The 26,249-nt window shown below is 35.8% G+C and overlaps 1 protein-coding gene across 8 annotated transcripts in view; it reads right to left on the bottom strand.

The window, feature by feature from the left end:
• Positions 1-26,249, bottom strand: part of LOC115210218 (serine/threonine-protein kinase Nek4) — a 505,173-nt gene that overhangs the window by 102,808 nt on the left and 376,116 nt on the right. For all 8 annotated transcript variants that reach the window (XM_036502160.1, XM_036502161.1, XM_036502159.1 and 5 more), the window contains exons 5-6: positions 14,050-14,146; positions 6,054-6,161 (exon numbers count right to left, since the gene is read on the bottom strand). In XM_036502160.1, the coding sequence (XP_036358053.1) occupies positions 6,054-6,161; positions 14,050-14,146 (205 nt within the window). The remainder of the gene's footprint in view (positions 1-6,053; positions 6,162-14,049; positions 14,147-26,249) is intronic.

Below are 26,249 nucleotides of genomic sequence, written 5' to 3'. Positions count from 1 at the left end.
TTTAATTTATAGACCAGTTTATCAAATCTTGGTAGCTTGGGGTAGAGTTGGTGGAGTAGACAGACATTCTAAATGGTATAGTCATAAAATCAAGATTTATTTGAAGCAATGTCACAAGGTTTAGTAAGAGAATACTTAAAACAAGATGTTAGCTGATAATTAAGGGAACACCCACTAGCATTGCTAATGGGACAGGGGAAGTCTTATGATGTAGTACTACTATAAAACAATGATGCTATATTGTATACAGATAAAGTTAAGGGTTATTTAAAAGATTATTAAGAAGAATATTTATGAATACTTTTTAGTATATATCAAACTTCTACCACAATAGAGGGAGGAAAAGAAAATATAGAAATAGTTTAATATTTATACACTTAAATACTAACTTATCAGATATCTGTGAATATTGATTAAATGATATTTACTGGTATTAATGAAGGAGTATTTAGATAAAAGAACATGCTAATTATACATTAAAAATTTTAGTCTAAGCAGAGATCTGTATTATAAGTAGTGAAATATATCAGCATAGCTTTATGAAATAGCTGAGTATGAAATTTAAAGAGATACGAGACTTAGAATGATTTTATAAATAAATAAATAAAGGCTAATTTTAAAATAAAATAATATAAAATAATCATGGATAGAACATCATAGAAAATTACTAATACTACGGTAAAGTATATTTAGCTTGTTAACACCAATAGAGAAGATTTTTGGAAAAAAGTTTAATAATACAAAATACTGCACCCACAATAACTGGTCTGAGCATACTGCACCCATAATAACTGGCAATACAAAAATCATGGGAAACTAAACAAGAACAATCAGCCATCCCCTGTATATCATTGTCATTTGAAATCCAGATACAAACTGTTGTCCTTAAATGCCCGTAGTTTATGCAACAAAGTACATCTTTTTGACTCTTACGTTAAAAGTATCGACCCAGATTTCATCACAGTCGCAGAAACATGGGTACATTCTGCACTCTGTGATGGGATTTTCAGCATAGCCGGCTACAACCTGTTCCACAAAGACCGCATCAATCATCATGGTGGGAGTGTGATGGTTTACGTTCATTCAAATCTATCAGCAATTCTTTGTGATGGTTTGAACCAATCTCAACAGTAAGTATTTTTCTGCAATATACACATGACCATGTCAACACTTCTACTTAAAGTTGTTTACCACCCTCCAAATTATCATCAAGACACACAACTTTTTGATATCTTCAGAGCTGCTGCTATGAAAACAGCCACTTATGTTTATATTGCGGGTGACTTCAATTTCCCTGAGATTGACTGGGAGGCTTTCCGTTGGCCGCAAAGTGCAGACGATTTCCTTGAACTGGTGCTAAATTTAAATTGGTCCCAAGTCATTACCTCCCCAACAAGAGGTAACAACACTTTGGATCTGCTATTTACCGCTTCTCCTGAAACAATTATTAGTATCACTACTGAAGAACCTTTAGGTGACTCTGATCATACCATGATCATGGCCGACTTGTCTCTGATTGGTTGTAACAAAAACCACAACCATCTTCAAACTGCCCACTTTGACTGGAATAAAGCAAACTGAAGCTCTTATTGTACCAAGCTGTGACGCCCAAACTGGCTCGAATTTTATGCCTCTGGAGATGTGAACACTATACTTGAGAACATTCAGAATTCAATATGGATGGCATGTGCAGCATCAGTACCACGCAAGCACAAAAAACCACCCAATAGTGTAATTTGGGAGACTGCAGCAGTCCAACTTGCCAGGAAAGAACGCTGTAATGCTGAACAGGAATACAAAATGCACAAATTAGAGATCAACAGGAAAAAGCGCAATAGATCAGCCAATCATCTCGAGCAGATGACAAAAAAGGCAGTGCTTGAATTTGAACAGCACATAGCAACCAACCCTGACAGCAAAGTGTTCTGGAAGTATGTACATTCAAAGTAGAGACCTCACTCTCCAGCTGGTTCCCTTCGCATTCCCCACATAGGCCAGATAACTGACAATCCCAAAGAATGTGCAGAAATCATTGCTGGATGCTATGCAGGCATCTTTACTGTCAAAGATCAAAATGTTCCATCTCCATCACCTCTGACACCAGACTCTATAACTACTATGAAATTTACACCAGCAATGCTACAATGCCACCTTAAGAATAAACGTAACTATGCCTCTCCTGATCTCGATGGTGTTACATAACTACTTCTCAAACACGGTGGGTACTTTCTTCTAAACCAACTTTCACTATTCTTTCAATTCTGTCTTGACAATGGTGTTACTCCAGAGCAGTGGAAAACTGCCAGTGTTATCCCTCTGTTCAAAAAAGGTGACTGCACATCGCCTGTCAACTATCGCCCCATTAGTCTTACTAGCTGCATCGCCAAACTGATGGAATTCTGTGTCAGAGAAACTCTCTGGAACTTCTGGAAGTCTCACAGCCTCATCCAGCCATCTCAATTTGGATTTATTCCTAACTCCAGCTGCTGTAATCAACTCATCGAGTTTCTTTAGGACATTACTCGAATCCCTGATCACGGATCCTGGGTGGATGTTGTTTATCTGGACTTTGCTAAGGCTTTTAATTCTGTGCCACACAAAAGACTTATGGTAAAACTCTCTGCAATGGGTGTAAGAGATGATCTCTATAATGGGTTGAAGTCCTTCATTATTGGCCAAAAAGAGATTGTCACAGTTCTAGGACAGCACTCTTCACTCTATGAGATGACATCTAGTGTACCAAAGGGATCAGTTCTTGGCCCCCTTCTATTTGTTGCATATATTAATGACATAGATGCCAGCTTAAAAAATGCCACAGTGCTGAAATATGCAGATGACATCAAGCTGTACCTCAAAATAAAGAGGACAGATCCTGTACACTATAGATCTTTATTGCAATCAGATCTGGACACAATGCAGCAGTGGATCATGGATTTGCAACACAAGCTGGCTGTGGACAAATGTACCACCATGCATTTTGGGAGGAAAAACCTAGCGTCTACTTACTCCCTCCACAACACTAATCTCAAAAAGTCTTCTTGCAAATGTGACCTGGGCATTATTATCGACAACGATTTGCGTTGGACAAAACACATTGCTAAAATTGCCAAGAAGGCTGAGGGTGTCTTGGCATCACTCACCAAGTCCTTTGTGAGCCGCTCTCCGGTTATCTATCCATGGCTTTATATAGCTATGGTGCGACCTCACCTGGAATTTGCATCACCGGTCTGGAACCCCTATCTTGTCCAGGATATTAATCGTCTGGAAGCCGTTCAGCGACGTGCAACCAAGAGAATACCCTCCATCAGGCATTTGCCATATTCTGAACGCCTTACTTCCCTGGGCATGGATACATTGAAACTCCGACGTCTGGCAGCTGACTTGGCAGACACCCATAAAATTATTAACCATCTTACAAACAATAACTCTGAGCACCTTTTCAAACTCTACCTGTCTAACACCCGTGGACATATTTACGAAGTCAGAAAACAGCACAGCTCCCATGACTTTCGGAAATATTTTTTCATGCTAAGAGTTGCTGAAGTATGGAACAAACTGCCGGCATCAGTTGTTAGTTGTCGGAGCACTGCATCCTTCAAAACTTCCATGCTTCCTGAGATTCACCAACACTACACCTGATTTTCTCCCCTCCATACACACGCAAGCATGTATCAGACTCATACATTGTTCACTTTCCAGACATTTGTACATTACTGCATATGCTTTATATGCACTTTTGACAAGTGGTGCACCTGAGCACTGTATACAATAATTTCATTATTATTATTATTATTATTATTATTATTATTATTATTATTATATTAGACTAAAATTATATTTACTTGTTAAGATAATATTTATAAAAGATATGGTATTGGCTAAAGGAATAATTAAGTTACGGAACAATTCTACTTTCAACTAATCTTTTTGTAAAATTAAGGGTTATATCATAGGTTGAAGAAGTTATTATTATTACACCCTACATGATATTTATATTTTCTAATAGGTACTTATTTAGAAAGGTTATTTATATAAAAGTCTTTATAAATACTAAGATCAGGAGGGTGTAGCTATTTGAGAAAAAGAAAAATCAAGTAATTTTTAAAAAGATCATCTCAAATAATGTTATCATACTGTATAAGGTTAAAAAAAAATTTTAGGGTAATCAAGAAGATTATTAAGAATGAGAATTTTAACAAACAGGATACCACTTTTTAAAAAATATATTTTGAGTATATACCAAATTCTTTTAACCACAATAGAGGGAGGTAAAAGAAAATTGCAAAGGAATAGATTAATATTTATATACTTATTACTTATCTAAAATATTAATTTATTATAAGGTTTCTGTGGAGATTTATGAAATGGATTTAACTAATATTTAATAAGGGCAACTGAGGTTAAAGAACATGTCAACCAGTATTAACTTATATAAGCTTTAATCACTAGTACCTAGTATTGACTAAAAAAATTCATGTTGCATGGTATGCTATTTATGCATTGATTATAAAACTAAAAGGTATATTATAAGATTTAAAAACTTAAGATCAATAAAATGTTACTTTCTATAATATTTGAAGGTAAAGACACAAGCTAATCGAAGTTGTATATGTACTTCATCATGATTTTAGTGATTAAGCTATTTTCACATCCTTTTCTATGATGTTTCTACTCTACCTAATTGTTTTAATATTCTATAATTACCTTTATAAAAACCTAAATTGTTGTACCCCTATAAAGCCATACTTAGCTTATAAGAAGCAATACAGGTATCTTCAAAATTTTGAAATTAAAATGCCAAAATTAAACTGCCTAAATTAAGATTTAACTAAACTGTAATATAGTTGTTCTCTCACCTAAAGGGTAAATCTCCATGATAGCCTAATATTTTAACCTTAAACAAAAAAAATGACATATTGTTCAAAATAGTTTTAGTAATTAAGTTTTTTATTCCTTTCTTATAATGTTCCATCCCCTTAATTTTGATATTTATATTTGTTTTAAATAGCCCCTCCAATTAAGTACTCCTAAGAAACTGTAATATTATTTATTTATAGATTAACACAAATAACTTACGTAATCTATATTATTCCTCTTAATTTAATATTAGTATATGGTTAACTTGTACTTTTAACAAAAATTATCTTTTCAACTAATACCGAGTTTCAGCCCTGATTATAGTAAACTTAATAAGCTAATATTCTAGCTCATAAATTATTATACATTTTCTGTATAAACTTACTATTAGAGTTAATAAGGTAAGAATATTTTCTTTTTTATTATGGTTTTTAGTGATTAGTCTATTTATTCCTTTTCCAAGATACTCTACCCTAACTGATAATTTTATTATTGTTGTTATTGTTATTTTTATGGCAACCTTAAATAAATCTAATCCTTGTACCCCTTATATAAGTTAATACTGGTATCTCCACAACCTAAAATTAGTTTCAACTTTAATTAAATCAGTATATAGTTGACATGTTCTTTAACCTCAGTTGCCCTTATTAAATATTAGTTAAATCCATTTCATAAATCTCCACTGAAACCTTATAATAAATTAATATTTTAGATAAGTAATAAGTATATAAATATTAATCTATTCCTTTGCAATTTTCTTTTACCTAGTCTATAAATTAAAACTGACCCCCCCCCCCCCATAATAAAACTAAATAACTGAAAAATCAGTAACAGTCAGTGTCTTGAAAAAAATTTCAGTTACAACTATGATGTTGTTGGTGAAACATGTTCTTTGTCTATCTCCTTATCCTCTTGGAAATTTTAGGTAAAATTATACTTATGTGTCCTTCTAATTTAATCAAATTCTATGTATTTGTGCAGCTAAAGATTGCTCTACATTTTAAATCGATGTAATGAAATGATTGTTCAATTAAATGGAGTTGCATGAAACGATCGTACTGCATTACCTCTGGATATCCTTGTTGCTTATTTTGATTTTAATCACCTCATTTTGAAATTGTATGGATAATACCATACTAAATTTTGGTGCCTCAACTTAAGTACGATATTCATCTGAAACTATATATATATATTACCTTCCCACTGAGAATCTTGAAAGCTAAAGAATTCATATCTCTTGCATTGAAGGCATGTCGTAATGTAGTCATCTCGTACACACAGCAGCCTAATGCCCAAACATCAGACTGCAAAAAAGAAATTACAAATATAAAAATTAAATGGAAGTTAAATAACAGTTTGTCTGTATGCAACTACATGGTTAAAATACATGCATGGATACAAGAATAGGTTTTTAGAATATTTACTAGAATTAATGATCTTCCACAAACAACCTTGCCCGAACTTGTGCCTCGGAGGGTAACTTTCTAGGTGCAATCCCATGGTCATTCATGACCGAAGGGAGTTTCCTCCTCCTCAGTGAAGCTATATTTAAATTTACACAAGTTCTTTGGATTTACTGCATTGTGCATAAATAGATGTGGTTTAATTACAGACACTAATATTGGTTTCAGATTTTGGTACAATGCCAGTAATTTCGGAGGAGGGAGTAAGTTGAATACATTGACCCCAGTATTTGACTGGTACTTAATTCATCGACTCTAAAAGAATGAATAATGGAATTTAAACTCAAAATGTAAAGACGGATGAAATGCCACTAAGCATTTTTCCCAGCATGCAAACAATTCTGCCAGCTACTGCCTATTACAGAGACTACTATTACAGTTACTAACATTACTGACATAAACATTACTGGCATTAACATTACTGACGCTAATGTTAGTGATACAAACATTTAATACTATCATTACTCATCCTAACATTACCACTATGAACCTTACTGACACAAACAATAATACTAAAATTAAAGGCACCAACATGAGTCAGTATGCTTATATTGATGCTAATATTACTGATGCTAGTAAGATGGTAAGCTTGCAGAATCATTAGCATGCTGGGTGAAATGCTTAGCAGCATTTCATCTGTCTTCACGTTCTAAGTTCAAATTCCACCAAGGTCAACTTTGCCTTTCATCTTTTCTGGGTTGATGACATAAGTACCAGTTGAGCACCGGGATCAATGTAATTGACTTACTCATTGCCCCAAAATTGATAGCCTTGTACCAAAATTTGAAATCAATATTACTGACACTAACATTAGTGACACTAATATTATTGGCAATAACATTACTCAAAGTAACCATTCTGATAGTAGTATTATAGACACTGACATTACTGACATTAACATTATTGACACTAACATTACCCCTTTAGCATTCAGATTACTCTGTCAAAGGTAATGCTTATATATTCACATCATTTTGAATTAATCATTATTGTCCTGGCTTTGAGATTTCAATGATGTGATTATTTATTTTTAGAATGACATTGTAAGGTAGGTATGAGAGACCAAATCTAGTTGGTTTGAACACAAAGCAAGTAGAAAATTTGGGAAGGATATGGCCAGGTTAAATGCTAAAGGGATAAAGACAAAAATATTATTGATGCTAACATTACATATACTAACATTACAAATATTAGCATAAGTGATACTGACATTAGTGATGTTAACATTTCTGACAGTTATATTACTAATACTAAAATTATTGATATTAACATGACTGCTTCTAACACTTATACACAATAAAATTACTGAAATTACTGACACTAACATCCCATACATAACCAATGCTAACATTTTGGAAAAAAACATTACACATACTAATTTTACTAACAATGAACATCACTGATCAGTGTTGCCAACTTAAAATCAGAATTTTATGCTAAATTTCAGTAGAAAAAATACCAAAAAATGCTAAATATGACAAAAAAGTGCTAAAGACTAATTATATCAAAAAGCTTAATTTTTATTTACATTTTTATTTATTTTCTTCAGCACTGAGAAACAATTTCTAGAATTTCACTGATTTGATCATTTTCAGCTGCAGTGCCTAGGTCTTGACTTCTGTATACATTCAAGGTCCCAAGTTTGTTAATTATGTGTTTTGGAATATTGAAATTTTTGCAACATTTGCCATATCTTTCGAGGCCATATTTTGTAGACAGTATTGATCTAAGCATAGGAAGATGCATTTTGTTTTTCAATTTTGTTTTGATTACACCCATACTACTGAGCAACCGTGCAACTTCTGCATTTGAGTTTGGCAATGTCAATAGAATAATGGCAAAATCTGCAACATCTCTAAAAGGATTTCTTCCAGTACCATCTTTATATTCCAAGACTTTCAGCCAGAATGCCTCAGTATTAGACATATTTGTCCATTTAACTAAATGAATAAATTCAGTTTAATAGCATTCATTATCATCATCATCAGAAAATGGACGTTAAACGATAATGATGATGATGATGATGATGAATGCTATTAAACTGAATTTTAATTGAAGCAATTTTTTCTTCATTTAAATGCATTACTTTTAAAACAGGTAAAATTGGCTCTTTGAAATGCTGCAAAATATTCTCTACTGAAAAACATTTGATATTCCTCAGTATATTAATATTTCTGGCAAACGGTGCTTGAGCTCTTTATAAAGGCAGGATAAAAACTGTTGCGGGCTTTTGTGAATATTATTTTCTTTGGTGGCTGTTACAGTTTTCTTGATAATCATTTCTTCTATCTTTCTCTCGAACCTGTAGCCTAAATTTGGTATAGGATCCAGAAATTTTTCAATAAAAGCATCCGAGTCAAGAGGATCAATTCTATATGTTGGCAACACTATCATATCAACAACAGATTTGATCAAATTTGAAAAATCTTCAAGTAATTTTGTTTTGTCGGCAGTGTTTGATTCAAACAGTTTATTCACTTCCTGAACATGTTTTAAAATTGGATGTAAAAATGAAAGGTAAAGTTCATTCCTAGAATCACAAAACATTTCGTGTAACATTTGTGCTGTAAAGCATTTTTCTTTTGTAGTTGTAGTTTGGAAGTGAGTTTGCAATTCAAACCATTGGCTTGAAATTCTATTTACTGCTGGTTCTACTGACAGCCACCTAGATGTACAAGAATTCATGATCTTCAAAGGCTCTTTATCATTGATAGCAAGGTAAATTTGTTTGTAGGCACTTTGTCTTGTTGAAGAATGAGAGGATCATTTATAGATTTTGGATACTAAAAATTCTAAATTTATGGGCAAGTATTCAGCACAAGTGTGGGATACTGCTAACTGTAAAGAATGACATACATTCTTTTACTTGTTTCAGTCATTTGATTGCAGCCATGCTGGAGCACTGCCTAATAGAAGTGATGATGGAACTTCTTTTAATTTCTGGAAAACACCATTGTTGACTCCTATCATTACTCTAACATTGTCGGTTCCTATAGCCAGTAAATTTTTTATATCTAATTTCTTTTTCACTAATTCAATTTTTAAGGCATCTACAATGCCATCTGCATCACATGTTTCTAAAGATACCATACTGAGATATGTATGTAGCACTTTTTTGTGAGTGTCACTATAATACATGATAACAATTCCTGACAACTTGTTTATCAATATATCATTGGATTCATCTAATAACAGGCTAAATTTTTATCTTCTATATCAGAAATCAAATCTCCATCAAAATATGGAGCTAGAATATTTCTCACAATATTTGCACATTTTGTACAAGTCAACTTCACTTTGGATATAATATCCCCATCAGACATATAATTCTTACAAAACTCTATTAAGTGATCACAGTTATTAAATGATGACTGGCAACTAATAAACATTGCCAAATTTGCTTCAAGCATAGATGTCTTATCATTTTTGGTTTTAATAAAATTGGTAAGAGGAATCATTTGCTGTGGAGTTGATGCCTTATGTTTCGTTGCTTCACAGTGGCTTACTAAAAGACAATATTTTACCAACTTACTACACCTACAATATCTGCAATATGCTTTAGATTGGTCACTAGGTACTTCACACAACCACTTAGTAAATGCTGGCCTCTTAAGCCATTCCTTTCGGAATTTTTGCTTTGTTTTTTCTTTGCTCATTATAATGTAGTGGGAAGCAAGAAAATAAATTATATGATTAATAAAAATATAAAATTTAAAACACAACTTATCAGTTTGCCGCTAACAATTCTTTCATTTGTCATTAACAATTCTTGTGTTTGCTGCTTACATTTGTAAGCAGGTGAAGAATACTGATTCAGGATGCAGGGTGGCCAGCTTATAAATGGAACAGTAAAATCTGCAGAAATCCTAAAACTGTGTTCTGATATAAACCTGAAAACATCATATTTTGCTTCCAATCTTACATTTAATATCTATTAGTAAAACCACAAATATAACTACAATACTTGAAAAAAAAAAAGTATGTAGAAATATAAAGGGGGAAACCCCCACCACGCCCATACTTCTATACAAGATATATAATCAAAAACAAGCATGAAAAACACAGGCTTACTTTAAAGCAGTCAAACTGAAAGTAAATCAGTCAACCTGTCATGATAAAAACTCATCACTACAGAATAAAGCATTGTTAGGACTAGTGAATTCAGCTGCTGACATGAGTTATCTTCTCCCCCTCCCCCCACAAGCACCACTCTGTATCCAAGCTGGTGGCAGGATGGCTTGAAAAGTTCATAACTTGATAAACTTTCATTTGAAGTTTCAATAAAGTGAAAGAAAAATTCAACAATAGCTGATAGTACTAAAATTTGGCTATAAGATACATTAACGAAAGTAGAAAAGGAGGAAAAAGAAGAAAAAAGGGTAACTACTGTGGAAATGTCATGATCAGAGAAAATGGATCTTTTCTAAAAGATGGACAGAATTTTCTACTTAACTAAATAATTTGAAACTTCGTATACTGGTCGAATGTGTCAAAAGAAAACATTAATTTCAATTAGTTTTTTTGAGAAAAATGTATTTTGTAACTTTTACGTAGTTTAATTCTTCAAATTTTAATCAATCGTATTCTCTGTTTTGAGCTCAATTCATTTTCTGCCGTGTTATTCATCCTTATCACTGTCTTCTGTGTTCTGTCTTCAAAGACTTCTCGCATGTTTATTTCAATGTCATCCCTGACTTACGGAATGATTACCTGTGTGTGTGTGTTTTTGTTGTGTATGTGTGTGTGTGTGTGTGTTTGTTGTGTGTGTGTGTGTGTTATTGTTGTGTATGTGTGTGCGTATGTGTGTTTGTTGTGTGTGTGTGTGTTATTGTTGTGTATGTATGTGTCTGTGTGTGTTTGTTGTGTGTGTGTGTGTGTTTTTGTTGTGTATGTGTGCGTGTGTGTGTGTGTCTTTTTGTTGTGTATGTGTGTTTTTTTGTTCTGTATGTGTGCGTGAGTTGTGTATCTCTTAAATCGATGAATTTCGTCGCCCAATAAAAATATTAACGATATCAAAGTTCAAAAAATATCGTTAATATTTTTATTGGACGACGAAATTCATCGATTTAAGAGATACACAACACACGCACACATACACAACAAAAAAAACACACGCACACATATACACAACAAAAAGACACACACACACACATGCACACATACACAACAAAAACACACACACATACACAATAACACACACACACACAACACACACACACACATACATACACAACAATAACACACACACATACAACAAACACACACACGCACACACATACACAACAAAAACACGCATACACAGGTAATTGTTCCGTAAGTCAGGGATGACATTGAAATAAACATGCAAGAACCCTTTGAAGACAGAACACAGAAGACAGTGATAAGGATGAATAACACGGCAGGAAATGAATTGAGCTCAAAACAGAGAATACAATTGGTTAAAATTCGAAGAATTAAACTACGTAAAAGTTACAAAATACATTTTTCTCAAAAAAACTAATTGAAATTAATGTTTTCTTTTGACACATTCGACCAGTATACGAAGTTTCAAATTATTTAGTTAAGTAGAAAATTCTGTCCATCTTTTAGAAAAGATCCGAGAAAAATGCTAAAAAATGCTAAATAAAATTTTAAACCTGCTATATGCTAGATCCAAAAATTTTCTGCTAAATGCTGAAAACAAATGCTAGATCTGGCATAAAATATACTAAATTGGCAACCCTATCACTGATACTAACATTACTTACACCAACATTAGTGGCACTAATTAGTGACGCTAACATTAAGAAAACTAATGATACTGACAATTCTAACATTAAAGACACTAGAATTACATTAATATTAGTAATACTATAAATACAGATATTAACATTACTGATACCAACATCACTGACACTAAAATTATTATAGTAACATTACCCATACAAATATCATTGAGGTTTACATGAATAATACTAACATTACTGACATAAACATTATCACTAAAATTAATGACATTAATTTAACTGCATTAGTGATCCTGACATTTCTGACTAATGTTACTGACACTGACATTCCTGTCATTAACATTAGTGACACTAACAATACTGATTCTAACATTGCCAACACTAACATTACAGATACTAACAACACTGATGCCAACACAAACATCTTAAAGTAAGTGATAACAACATTACAGTCACTAATGTAACATTAATATTCCTGACAATGACAGTACTAATATTACTGGCATAAATATTAGTAACACTCACATTGTGAACACTCATTGACAATAACATTAACATAAACACTAACATTACTGACACAAAAATTACTGATATTAACATCATTCATACTAACATTACTGTTGCTAACATTCTTACACTAGCATTTTTTGATGCTAAGAAAACTGATTCCAGCATTATGAACAGAGACATCATTGTCAACAACATTACTGGTACTAATGTTACCAACCCTAACAGTACTTATTTTAACATTACAGATACTAAACAGTATCATTCTAACACTAACATTGACAATAACTTTAACCTTTTAGTGTTTAAACCGGCCACATCCGGCCAAAATATTCTACCTATTTTATGTTCAAACTAGTCAGATATGGTCATTCATAGCTATCTTATTGTGTCATTTTAAAAATAAACAATCACATCATTGAAATCTCAAAGCCATGAAATGATGCAAGATTAATTTTACAAATCTGAATGCTAAAGGGTTAATGATTCTAACATTACTGATACTAAAATTAGTGACACTAATACTGCTTAAACTAATATTACTCACTAACATTACTGAAGCTCACATTACTGAAACTAACATTTATGAAACAAATGTTACTAACATTATGCACACAAAGATTACTTACACGAAGATTACTTAATATTTTAAACATTAACATTACTGATACAAACATTACAGATACTAACATTAATGATACAACTAATGTTGATACTATCATAATTGATACTATATTTAAATAAACATTAATGACACTAACAATACTGACACAAACATTACTAACATTAACGTTACTTATACTAGCATTACTAACATTAAAATTACTGACACTAACATTAGAGACACCAAAATTACTGAGACTATAATTATTGATTCAAATATTCTCTCAAATCTTGGCACAAAGCCAGCAATTTCAGTGGGAGGGTGTTAGTCAATTATATCAACCCTAGTACTTGACTGGTACTTTTGTTGATGCAGAAAAGATGAAAGGTAAAATTGGCCTTTGTAGGATTCAATTCTAATATTACTTACACTAACACTACTATATGAATATTACAGATACTGACATTACTGCCATTACCATTAATAATGCCAACAATTCTGACAATAACATTACTGTTACCAACATTACCGAAATATTATTTTACCTACAATAACTTTATTGAAGTAACATTATTAACATTAACATTACTTGCTAACTACTATTACTAACATTACTGACACTAACATTCCTGACATGGACATTATTATCACTAACATTAATGATACTAACATTATTCATCTAATAACTGCTTCAAAAAGTGTCTATCCTACAAATATTTGCAAAATATATTTGACTCACAACAAAGCATACACACATGCACACACACACACATGGACAGACAGAGACACAGAAAGATAGTGCAGGTAACAAATGGAATTAGCATGATGGTGCTGAGTCAAATTAAAAAGTTTGTTTTTCTTTTTCAAGCAATACTATACACATATCACCGACCTTTTGATTGTAGGGTTTACTAGAAAAAAGTTCAGGACTCATATAATATGGAGTACCAATCAATGTAGTTGCCATGTCACTTGAATTCTCTAACACTCTAAAATAGAGAATTGAAGGAAAAGTTTGTTAGCAACCACAATTTCAGCAATAACACCAATATAAACAACAATAAAACAGAAGATAGAACATGATCTGAGTTATTTTATTTTCTTCATATTGTATGGTTCATTTTTAGCAAAGATGGAACAAAAAATTCCTCAAAGATTTGCATGAACTGTTAGATTATATACTTTCAGGAAAGTGGCCCTCCTAAGCACAACTGGATCAGAGCTACATCTTACATAGTAATATGCGAGTCGACCTGCACAGCAGACAAATATATCGATGAGGTGTCTAGCCTCGCTTTGATACACAAGCCTTGTTCTGAGCTACATGGCAGAAACTCTCAGTTGCTGCCAGGTTTCGGTCAAAGACAAATGTTTTTTCTGCAGCTCCATGCACAATCTCCCACGTGCAACTCACATGTCTATTTACCTCAACACAAGATATAAGGTTTGTAAACGAAGATATTTTATCACACACACATTCTCAAAATGACTGTTCTCATTACACACATGCATACATACTGTAATTCAAATATTATATGTTACTTCTTTCGGTGCAAAAGCAAAAATCAAAACACACATGTTTTTGTATCATACTACATGCTTCCACCACAAAAGGTGAACACAGAATAAACAATATATTTATACACAAAAATGTCTTATGGTGATTCATACTAACTGTTTTTCCATTTAATAACATGCACTTGAAAGCCAACAACAGCAGGTATAAAATGGTGACCCCAGTAGCAGAGCTATGCAATCGTTCAACCATGAAATGGGAATGCTGTACATTTTTGTTAGATCAGATGAAGCATTAAAATTAATTTATCTCATCTAAAACAAATTACAGCATATAGTATGGTTTGAACTGAAGCTCTCAATAGTGACCAAATGACAAATTATCTTGAATATTCATTTATAACATTCAGACATTACTAGATATTCAAGTCAAAAATTTTAGTGAGTTCTTTAAAGTGTAATATAATATTGCAGATATTAATGAAATGATGATGATGATAATGAGGAGGAGAAGAATGATATCGTTATTCACACAAGGTTTTAAGAAATTAAGAATAATACAAGGATGAAAGGTTTTGCATCAAGTAAAAAGAAGGCAAAATCAACAAAAATGAGATAATAAATTATAAACAAGAATAGGTTCATACAAATTCTGATTACTCTATTACATAAAAGGTTTCAACAGAGCCATCTCCTATTTACTTACCTTCTGTTTACGGCCACATAAGGTGAGTAGGCTTATTTAGCTTCATCAATCTTGCTGCTCTTACCTATCTTTCATAAAACACACTGGAAGGCACTCTCTCTCTCCACTCTCATTTTCTTCTTTAGTTGATACTTGACTGGACAGGAAACACATTATCCTTAACACTTTTAGCTATATCCACCACACACACACACAAACACTCACTCTCTCTCTCTCCCTCCCCTTTGCAACCAAGCAAATGAAAACTAGGTACCTTCCCTTGCTAGCAGACTTCTGTCAAGTACTTCTGTACTAGCAGAACTTATCCTGAACAGGCAAAGTACTTGTCAGACCAAGAACTTGGAGAAAATGTTCATAATTTCCCCAAAAGCTATCTACTACTTCTAAGGACCCCCCTGGACTGGTGGTTCTTAACCTGAGGGCATGCAAGCCCTTGAGAAAAAGCAGGCATTTCTCTAATTATATTTGTTATTCTCTTAATGAGAGCATGGTCAAATAATGAGAAGTTTATAAAAAAAATGCAAAAGTATCATCTTATACCTTTAATTTTCATATTCTACCATCTTAGCACTGCTTACTATTTTCTGTACTTATTGACCCCACCTTCATATCCCCCAAAACTCTCACTAATTCTAAATTGTAGCTTTAATATTTGCCTTTATTTTATAATTTTTTTGTTACAAGACTCAAGTTAAGAACCACTGGTATAAAGTGGTATTATTATCGTGTAAAGACAAACATCTTTTTCAGTTAATAGATTATAAACAAGTTTGATTCACAGTTTTCATATATATGAAGTACTGTGATTTGTAAAAATCAAGAGACATGCTGAAACATTATCACATCATTATAGTAACATACTAAGAAATATTAACTTATCAGATTTAAATATTACAAAAAGTACAAGGTAAAACTAAAAGCTATGCAAAATCTTTTCTTTTTAAAGAAACTTTTTTTTTATGTTTTCGTACAAATAAATACAATATATTATTATACAAATTTTTCGTATAACTTTTCTTTTAATTTAACTATTATCCCAAATTATTTTGCTTTAAATTTTTTCAGAACTTTTTACTCCAAGCATTCTTAATTGGGCCGTGACATTACCTTACACAGCCTATCTTTTGTTCACATATTTGCGTTGTCAACTGCACATCAAATAATTCGCAATGAGTGTAAAGAAACGGAAGTATCTTGATGAATATATTCAATTTGGATTCATATCCCTCCAAAAGGGTGATACAGAAGTACCCCAGTGTGTGATATGTTACAAAACTTTGAGCAATGATGGAATGCAACCCTCTCACTTGGAACAACACATCCTGCTCTTGCAGACAAGCCCAAGGCATTCTTTGAAATAAAAAGACATTCCTTGAAGCAAGCTAAGTTGGATGGTAGTGGGGCATTTCGGCAACAAACTTCAATGGTTGTTAAGGCTTCCTATTAGTTCGCCATATTGATTTCAAAGAGCAAGAAGAGCCATATAACATCGGAGAGTCTCTCATAAAACCAAGTCTACTTCATGAAGCACAACTTGTTCTGGGGAAAGATAGTGCAAACAAGCTTTCCAAGATTTCACTATCAAACAATACAGTCAAGGGAAGGATCAACAACTTGTCTCAAAACATCAAATATCAAATTCTCAACCATTTTGCCATCCAGTGTGATGAAATGACTGACATCGCTCAGTGTTCTCAGCTACTGGTGTATGCTCGTTTTGTGTCAGGCAACTGTGTAAAAGAGGAAATGTTCTGTCACCCTATGGATAGTTGTACAACAACAACAGATATTTTTTGTGATGGATCAAACTTCTTTCAGGAAAACCAACTTTTGTGGGATTCACTTGCAGGGTTGTGCACTGATGGAGCTCCAGCCATGCTTGGTCTGCAGTCTGGATTCATTACTAGGATGAAAGAAAAAAATCCATCTGTTGTAGGTACACACTGCATATTTCATCATGAAGCCTCAGCATCCAGAACCTAACCTACTGAAATGAGAAATGTCCTGAACATGGCTATCAAGGTTGTCAATTTTGTTGAAGGTGAAGCCTTAAACAGTCATCTTTTCAAACTGTTGTGTAAAGATAAAGAATCTGAACATGAAGCATTGCTTTTTCACATGAATTTACAATGGCTATCAAAGGGGAATATACTTGGACAGCTTTATGACCTATGAGAAGTAGCAATATTTCTTGATTTGCAGAAGGTAGATCTCTATGACAAGTTTCAGTGTGAAGGCTTTCAGCTATTTCTAGCTTACCTAGTGGACATCTTCAAAGCATTGAATGCTCTTGGCCTTAAACTACAGAGGAAAAACAGCAACATTCTCATGCACCATGACACCATTTGAACTTTCATGGCCAAACTCAACCACTGGAAATGTTGCATTCAGCAGGGAAATACAGCTAATTTTAGTTACTTGGATTCTGCTCTCATTCATGGTAACCTTGATCCTGAGTTAAAGAAACAAATAATCACTCATCTGACTTGAAAACAGAATTCATCAGATACTTCCCAGATATAGAAGAAAAGCGTGAAGCTTGGAAATTCATCAGGAATCCATTTCAGTGTGAAGTGATTGATGTTTTGGATGAAGTGCAAGAAGAATTTCTTGAGCTGAAGTTCAACTCCCCAGCTAAGGAAGATTTCAAAGAACTGGATCTTGAAACATTCTAGATCAAGTAACTTCCTGTTAATCCTCTGATCTCAGATCAAGCTCTTTGGATTTTAGCTATGTTTGAATCTATGTATCATTGTGAAGTTGTAAAGCCAAAAAGCTTTAAATTCCAGACCTTGCTTCCATACCTAAAATTTCTTCTCTAATTCTGACAGTGATTCAGCTATAAGAACAAAGTCATCAGCCATCTTAAATTCCTTTGTTATGGCCTGAAGGACTCTGATGAACAAGAGGGACTGAGAATCAAACCTTGGTGGATTCCTACTTGTACATTAAACTTGTTGCTATACTCATTGCCGACTTTCACCTTACTGACAGCATCCCTATACATGGCTTGTGCAACTCTCACCAACCACTAATCTAACCCTAGCTTCCACATTGACCAACAGATAAACGAGTGAGGGGATCTATCAAAGGCTTCTCCATGTTAACAAAAACCAAGTACAGAGATTTATTTTTGGCTAAATGCTTCAGCTGCAGTTGCCTTACCAGGAGTATAACATCAGTAGTGCTTCTCCTTGGCACAAAACCAAACTCTGTCTCATCTTGACTTACTCTTCACTTAACTAGTTGAGCTTTGACCATCACGACCCAGTCCAGCAATTTGCTACCTCTGTAATTATTTCTGTCTAAGGTGTCACTTTTACCTTTGACTATACTGCTGCTACACCAGTCATTGGGTATGAGTCACTTGTGGACTACCTGATTAACTAGACAGGTGACTAGGCCATATCACATTTTGCCAGATATTAAAGCATCTCAGCAGTGATTCCTGATAGGCCAGGGGCTTTCCCTGTCTTCATATCCTTAATTGCTTTATCTACCAAGCAACTTTCCATTCAGACAGCTGGTCCCTCTATTGGGTTAACGTTAGGGAGGCTCTCCTTCTCCTGTGGATTCACTATATTTAGCAGCCTTTCACATTAGCACTTCCAAGCCTTTTTTTGCAGAATCACTAACTGTAAGTGAACCATCATCCATGTGAATGCATTTCTCTCCAACATCATGATTTTCTATGACACACTATCTTGCCACCTGAAACACCTCAAGCCTCTGGTCCTCATGCTGCAGAACGTTGACAAACTTCTTCCTTTCTGCTTCTCCCCTGGTCAAGTACATCTCTCTCCTAGCTTCCCTTCTAGCAACCTGATATAATTCTCTGCTAGCAATGCACTTCCAGTTCTTCCAGGCCTGATTCTTTGCTCTAATGGCCCTATCTACTACACTGTTCCACCACTATGATTGGAACTTTATATCAACCACTTACTGTGGCTCTCAGTAAGACTGATACAAATTGTTCCACTGAAGCCAGCTCAGTTCTCCACCACATCATAATGGGTGATGATAATATGTCATTGTCATATACAGATCTGCTCGGGTTGTAAAAGTTTGCATTGTTAATGTTGTTCTTGTTACTATTGTGTTTGTGGACTATTCACTGAGTTGTTTGTCTGGTCACATCATCTTTGATTGCTGATACTGGTAAAGTAGTTTTTTTGTGGGTTATATTTTTTTTGAGTCATTCCACTTTATTTTTACTTGACCCTCTCCAGTTCCTCTTTGTTGCTCATGCCACTCTTTGTTATTTTTCACAACTTTCTGATTGCCCTTGGCATCTTCTTCATTCAAATGAACAGAAAGAGTTGATGCTACAGCTGTATTTCTAGGCATTTCTTCCTGTTTTTGCTATTGTTAAGAAGACTTATTCATAATATAATTTTTTTTTTTGTATACTTATCGAAGTTGTACTCTTAATTGCCATCTTCAGAGCATTTCATAGCCAATTGTTGCCATCAGCTGCAGTCTGAGTTTGCTAAACATGTCACTGAAGGCCTGAAGGCTACAGTATGCTTGTGAAAGGTAGGAGAAACCAATTTTCTGGACATTGTTGTAGAGCTGAAAACGAGGCAATTTCTACTCTTCTCTTCTGGAAGCCATCTACTCGCGATACCAGAGGGCGCACACGCTCCTACCCTGATGTAATCTCCAGGGATACAGGCATCCAGCAACAGGACCTCCGTAATGCTATGATGGACCGTAAAGTCTGGCATAGCATGGTAAATTCCATTGTCTCGACCACGGTCGAACATTGATGATGATGCTGAGAATAACATAGAGGGACCAGTAGCCTGGTCAGTGTCTGCGCTGTTCAGACTAATAGTCTGAAGGTACCACCACTGCTACTGTCCAAGTCCAGGAAGATCATCAGTGCTTCAAAATCCAAGCTTTTTTTTGAAACAACATTTGGTTTGATTCAGGCCAGATGTTGTCAATATTACACTTTATAGTCATTAATGATAGGATTAGAACATGTATCTTGGAAATCCTGGTCTTGCACACCTCCATGGTTACTATAAATGATAGTTACATCTATATCCAATGATCTGAGGTCTTTCACCAAGTGACCTTGCTCTCTAACCAACTCTAGGCCATGTACATTTTTACATCTCACACTGGTTGGAGAAAACACAGGGAGAGGTCACTTGGAGGAGACTGGCAATTCAATCTCCAAGGCACCTCTAAATTTTTTTCTTTTACAGAGAACTTCTAATCACAAGATGTCTGAGTATGTTTATATGGATAGACTTCTCTGTTTATATATTTTGGGGGTGGGGTGGGGTGGAAGAGTTCTTTGGTAAATATGGTTTTTATTAATCATTACCTTGTCCATAAAATCACTGTGGCTCATTTTCAAATGACTGTAAAGTAAAGAGTGGAGGTTGTTGGTTATTGGTTTTGTTGCTGCTGTTGTTCTTATATTTGTTTTTGATTTTCTTTCTTTAGTGGTAGTTATATTTGTGTTGTTATTTGGTGGTGGTGGTGCTATTGCTGCTGCTGCTACTGGTGATTGGTTGGTCAATATTTCTGCTGTTTCAAGCCATTTTGTCTATTATTCTTTCACCTGGTAATGCTTCTTGTATCTTAGGATCTCTGAGACTTGAGCTAGAGGGAAGAAGTGTCTGTCTATAAGGTTTTGTGTCTCAGAAAACTTGTAAATAAGAAAAGACTTTCTTAGAAAGTGATTGTTATTATTGCTTTATTCGAGGAGATGGTATTGTTGTTGGTATAACCACTGTAAAGGTTGTGGTGAAGGTATTGTTGTTGTTTCTGTTACTGCTGTTGTTGGTGTTGGTATTGTGGTTGATGTAATAGTGGTGTTAGCTGTAGTGCCTTACATTCTGCAGCAAGCAGATGTCCCTCAGTTGATTGGTGGAACTTCTGACTTCCACCATAACATTTACTTGGGTACCATTTGGAGATTTATTAGAACTATAATCTCATCAAGTGTTTCAGGTTGTACCTAGGTCAGAACTTCTATCTCAATTCCAGACCAATTTTTATGATAGTGATTTTTATTTTATAATGCATGCCAACACCTACCAGATATTCATTTCTTGCAGGACATCCAAAACATTCACTGACCATACTATGCTGGAATGAGGACAAACTCTGAGAGGAATCTTACTTCCACATATTACTTGGCTCAATGATAAAATCAATGTCAGTTCATATGTCTCGCAAACATGTCTCCATCTAGGTATGTGTGGCTCTTTCTACCTAGTGCTCTTATTTGATATGCACTGATATGTCACTGTTAACCTTCATCATCTTTTAATTTCCCGGGGTCGGGGGTGTGGGTATACTTCTTGCGGAGAAATGGGTAGATAAGGTAATCGAGGTAGTCAGAGTAAGTGACAGAGTACTTAAAATTAGATTAGTCCTTCACCATAGGTCAGCTACCATCATCTCGGCATATGCCGCTCAACCAGGGCTACCAGAAGGACAAAAAGACCAATTCTATGACACCCTATTGCGGACTACCTCATTGACAAATGACAGTGACCTTCTCTTCGTGGCAGGTGATTTCAATGGACATGTTGGACGACATGTCGGGGGCTTCCATGGCGTTCATGGAGGCTACGGTTTTGGCTCTCAAAATGAGGAGGGAACCAGGCTGCTGGAGTTCTGCGATGCAAATGACCTTATGGTCTGCAATACCAACTTCAGGAAACCCACCTCTCACCTAGTCACCTACTGTTCTGGCAGACACACTAGCCAGATTGACTACATCCTTGCCAGAAAAAGGGAAAGAGGGCTGCTTATAAATGCCAAAACCTTTCCAGGCGAAGAATGTACTCCTCAACATAGATTAGTAGTTAGCGACTTCAGGATCAGAGCTAAATGGTTTCCCAGAAGAAAACCTGCTTGGAGGAGAAGGGTCTGGAAGCTTAAAGATCCTGCAAATGGACAGAGATTTAGAGACATACTACTCGAAGCCTTTGACGAAATAGAAGGGGATATAGCTTCACTTAATGCGGAAGACAACTGGAGATTTCTACGGGACAATCTGCTGACAGCCACTGACCAGATCTGTAGATAGAGCAAAGTACCATCTAGACTCAGAGTAATGTGGTGGTGGAACACTGTGGTTGACAGAGCTATTAGACAAAAGAGACAGGCTTGGAAGGACTGGAAGAACGGTGGTAGCAGGGAATTGTATCAGACAGCCAGAAGGGAAGCTAGGAGACAGGTTTATTTAGCCAGAGAGGAAGCGGATAAGAAAAAATTTGCCAATGTTCTGAGCCGTGAGGATGAAAGACTTGAGGTATTTCGTGTTGCAAGACAGTGTGTGAGAGAGAATCGTGATGTGGTAGGAGAGAAATGTGTCCGCATAGATGATGGTTCACTTGCGCTAAATGAGGATGCAAAGAGAGAGGTTTGGAGATGCCACTATGAAAGGTTGCTGAATAAAGAGAATGAATGGGATAAAGAGAGTCTGCCGAATGTCAACCGAACAGAGGGACCAGCTATCCGAGTTGAAAATTCTTTGGTAGTTAAAGCAATTAGAAGCATGAAGACAGGGAAAGCCCCAGGCCCATCAGGAATTACTGCAGAGATGCTCAAAATATCTGCCAGTGTTGGCCATAACCTAGTCACCCATATAGTCAATCAGGTGATACACGAAGGAGTCATACCCAATGACTGGTGTAGCAGCATACTAGTCAACTGCTACAAAGGTAAAGGTGACGCCCTAGATACAAATAATTACAGAGGAATCAAGCTGTTGGATCAGGTAATGAAGGTTACGGAGAGGGTCATAGCCCAACTAATTAGGGAGAGAGTTAGTTTAGATGAGATGCAGTTTGGGTTCGTGCCAGGGAAAAGTACCACTGATGCTATATTCCTGGTAAGGCAGATGCAGGAGAAATACCTAGCCAAAGATAAGCCCCTGTACCTGGCTTTCGTTGACATGGAGAAAGCCTTTGATAGGGTCCCCCGATCCCTTATCTGGTGGTCAATGAGGAAACTAGGGATAGATGAATGGCTGGTGAGGGCTGTGCAAGCCATGTACAGAGATGCCGTAAGTAAGGTTAGGGTTGGCAACATGTACACAGAAGAATTCAAAGTAGAGGTTGGGGTCCACCAGGGTTCAGTACTCAGCCCCCTCCTTTTTATCAAAGTCCTCCAGGCAATTACAGAGGAATTCAAGACAGGTTGCCCCTGGGAGCTCCTCTATGCTGACGACCTTGCTCTAATTGCTGAGTCACTATCAGAATTGGAGGAGAAGTTCCAGGTGTGGAAGGAGGGTTTAGAATCGAGGGGCCTTAGAGTCAACCTAGCTAAAACCAAAGTACTAATAAGTAGGAAGGTAGACAATCCACAAATGTCTTCAGGAAGATGGCCCTGCTCGATCTGTAGAAAAGGTGTAGGTAGAAACTCTATAAGATGTACCCAGTGTAAGCTATGGACACATAAGAGGTGCAGCAATGTCAAAGGTAGGCTAACTGGGAAGATAGTTTTTGTATGTGGCAGATGCTCGGGAGCATTAACCTCCGAAAATCTGCAGAAAACAACTTCCGTCATTTTCCAGGGGGAAAAACTAGAAGTAGTTGATAGCTTCCGTTATCTAGGTGACCAAGTCAGTAGTGGGGGTGGGTGCATTGAAAGTGTAACTGCTAGAATAAGAATAGCCTGGGCAAAGTTTAGGGAGCTCTTACCTCTGCTGGTGACTAAAGGCCTCTCACTCAGAGTAAAAGGCAGACTGTATGATGCATGTGTACGAACAGCCATGCTACATGGCAGTGAAACATGGGCCGTGACTGCTGAGGACATGCATAAGCTCACGAGGAATGAAGCCAGTATGCTCCGATGGATGTGTAATGTCAGTGTACATACTCGACAGAGCGTTAGTACCTTGAGAGAAATGTTGTACCTGAGAAGCATCAGTTGTGGTGTGCAAGAAAGACGATTGTGCTGGTATGGTCATGTGGCGAGAATGGACAAAGATAGGTGTGTGAAAAGGTGCCAATCCCGAGCAGTTGAGGGAACCCATGGAAGAGGTAGACCCAGGAAAACCTGGGACGAGGTAGTGAAGCACGACCTTCGAACTTTAGGCCTCACTGAGGAAATGACCAGCGACCGCGACCTTTGGAAATATGTTGTACGTGAGAAGACCAGGCAGGACAAGTGAGCCCAGCCCACTTATGCATGCCTTTCCTCCCTTGGACACAAAGACCTGTTCAGGCAAGCAAAGCCGATATCGAACCTCATCCGACGACAGGCACCCATGCCAACCCCCTCTGCTTGTGAAGACATGTTGGAGCAAGTGAAATCGAAATCGAAATCGGAATCGAAATTGAACCAATCCTATGACTGGCACCCGGCAGATGCCAGGACCCCTGGACTGGTGGTACATAAAAAGCACTATCTGAATCGTGGCCGATGCCAGCGCTGCCTCGACTGGCTTCCGTGCCGGTGGCACGTAAAATGCACCAATCCGACCGTGGCCATTGCCAGCCTCGCCTGGCACCTGTGCGGGTGGCACGTAAAAAGCACTCACTACACTCACGGAGTGGTTGGTGTTAGGAAGGGCATCCAGCTGTAGAAACATTGCCAGATAAGACTGGAGCTTGGTGCAGCCTTCTGGCTTCCCAGATCCCCGGTCGAACCGTCCAACCCATGCTAGCATGGAGAACGGACGTTAAACGATGATGATGATGATGATGATGATGTTGCCAGCAAGAGTTGGATGGTTTGACAGGATCCAACAGATTTGAAGACTGCATCATGGTCCAATGTCTGCTTTGGCATGATTTCTATGGCTGCATTCAAATGACAACTATTTTACAGAGTATACCAGATGCTTTTTTGTGGTACCAGCACTAGTGTGGTCACCATCCCATATCAAGTGAATCTGTGTGTACGTGTGTATGTAAGAAAATCATATTTAATAACAGAAAAGTATGCTATTAAAATAAATTATCTTTTACATACCTTTTTTAAATCGCTATCACCCTAATGAAATTCCTTATACACATGCATACACATACACTGACAAACACACACACATTCAGTGGAAGCAGTATACTTTTATAGAAAGTGAGAAAGTTTACCAAGAGAAAATGAAAGAGATAGAGAAATAGAGGGTGAGAGATCTTAACTGTCTGTTACAGATTTTGAAATTTTAAAATTAAGTAAAAATTTTCAAATTTGGTATATTGATGTACTTTTTCATGCGTAATCTGAGCTTGTGATTCATATATTCCAGAAAAATTTTAGGAAAATGTTACAGAAGTTCAAAGTTTGATCATTTTTACCAAATCAGGAAACAGGATTTCTATGTAATAGCTGCCATAAAATGAAAGTAAACATTAGAACATAGCTTCCCAAAGTGGGTGATATTGCCCACTAGTGGGTGATTTCAACTTACATGTCAGTGATGGGTGAATTTCTAGAAAATGGTGGTCAATTTGAGATTTTTGCAGGTGATATGAACATTTTGTGGGTGACAATGAATTTTTAGAAATTAAGTCTGCTTTTACTGATATCTAGGCATGCCTAGAATAAGGATGCATTTTTATCGATTTGACTACTGTATTAAAAACACAGACTTGTTTATCAATTGAATATTTTTGTCAGTCATTGAGATAGTTGTCATGCATGCTAGAAATAGCAGCCAAATAGTCCTAGGCCTTAAATAACACTCCACTACAAATTTCTTTTTCTTTTGGCATAATCATATGAAGTCCCACGTGTAGAATTCAAATTCACAAAAATTTCCCGAAAACTCCAAAAAATAAAAAAAGTTATGAGGGGTTATGTTGTGTGTAATTCTGTGGTTTCATATCTAAACACAAGTGCTATTTTCAGGATGTCACGCACAAAATGACAGCTTTGAAATCATGTTTCTTGAC

Source organism: Octopus sinensis, linkage group LG4 (assembly GCF_006345805.1).
Source record: "Octopus sinensis linkage group LG4, ASM634580v1, whole genome shotgun sequence".
Taxonomy (NCBI): Eukaryota; Metazoa; Mollusca; class Cephalopoda; order Octopoda; family Octopodidae; genus Octopus; species Octopus sinensis.
Note: the sequence above shows the minus strand (reverse complement) of the source record. Positions and strands in the feature narration are given on the sequence as shown.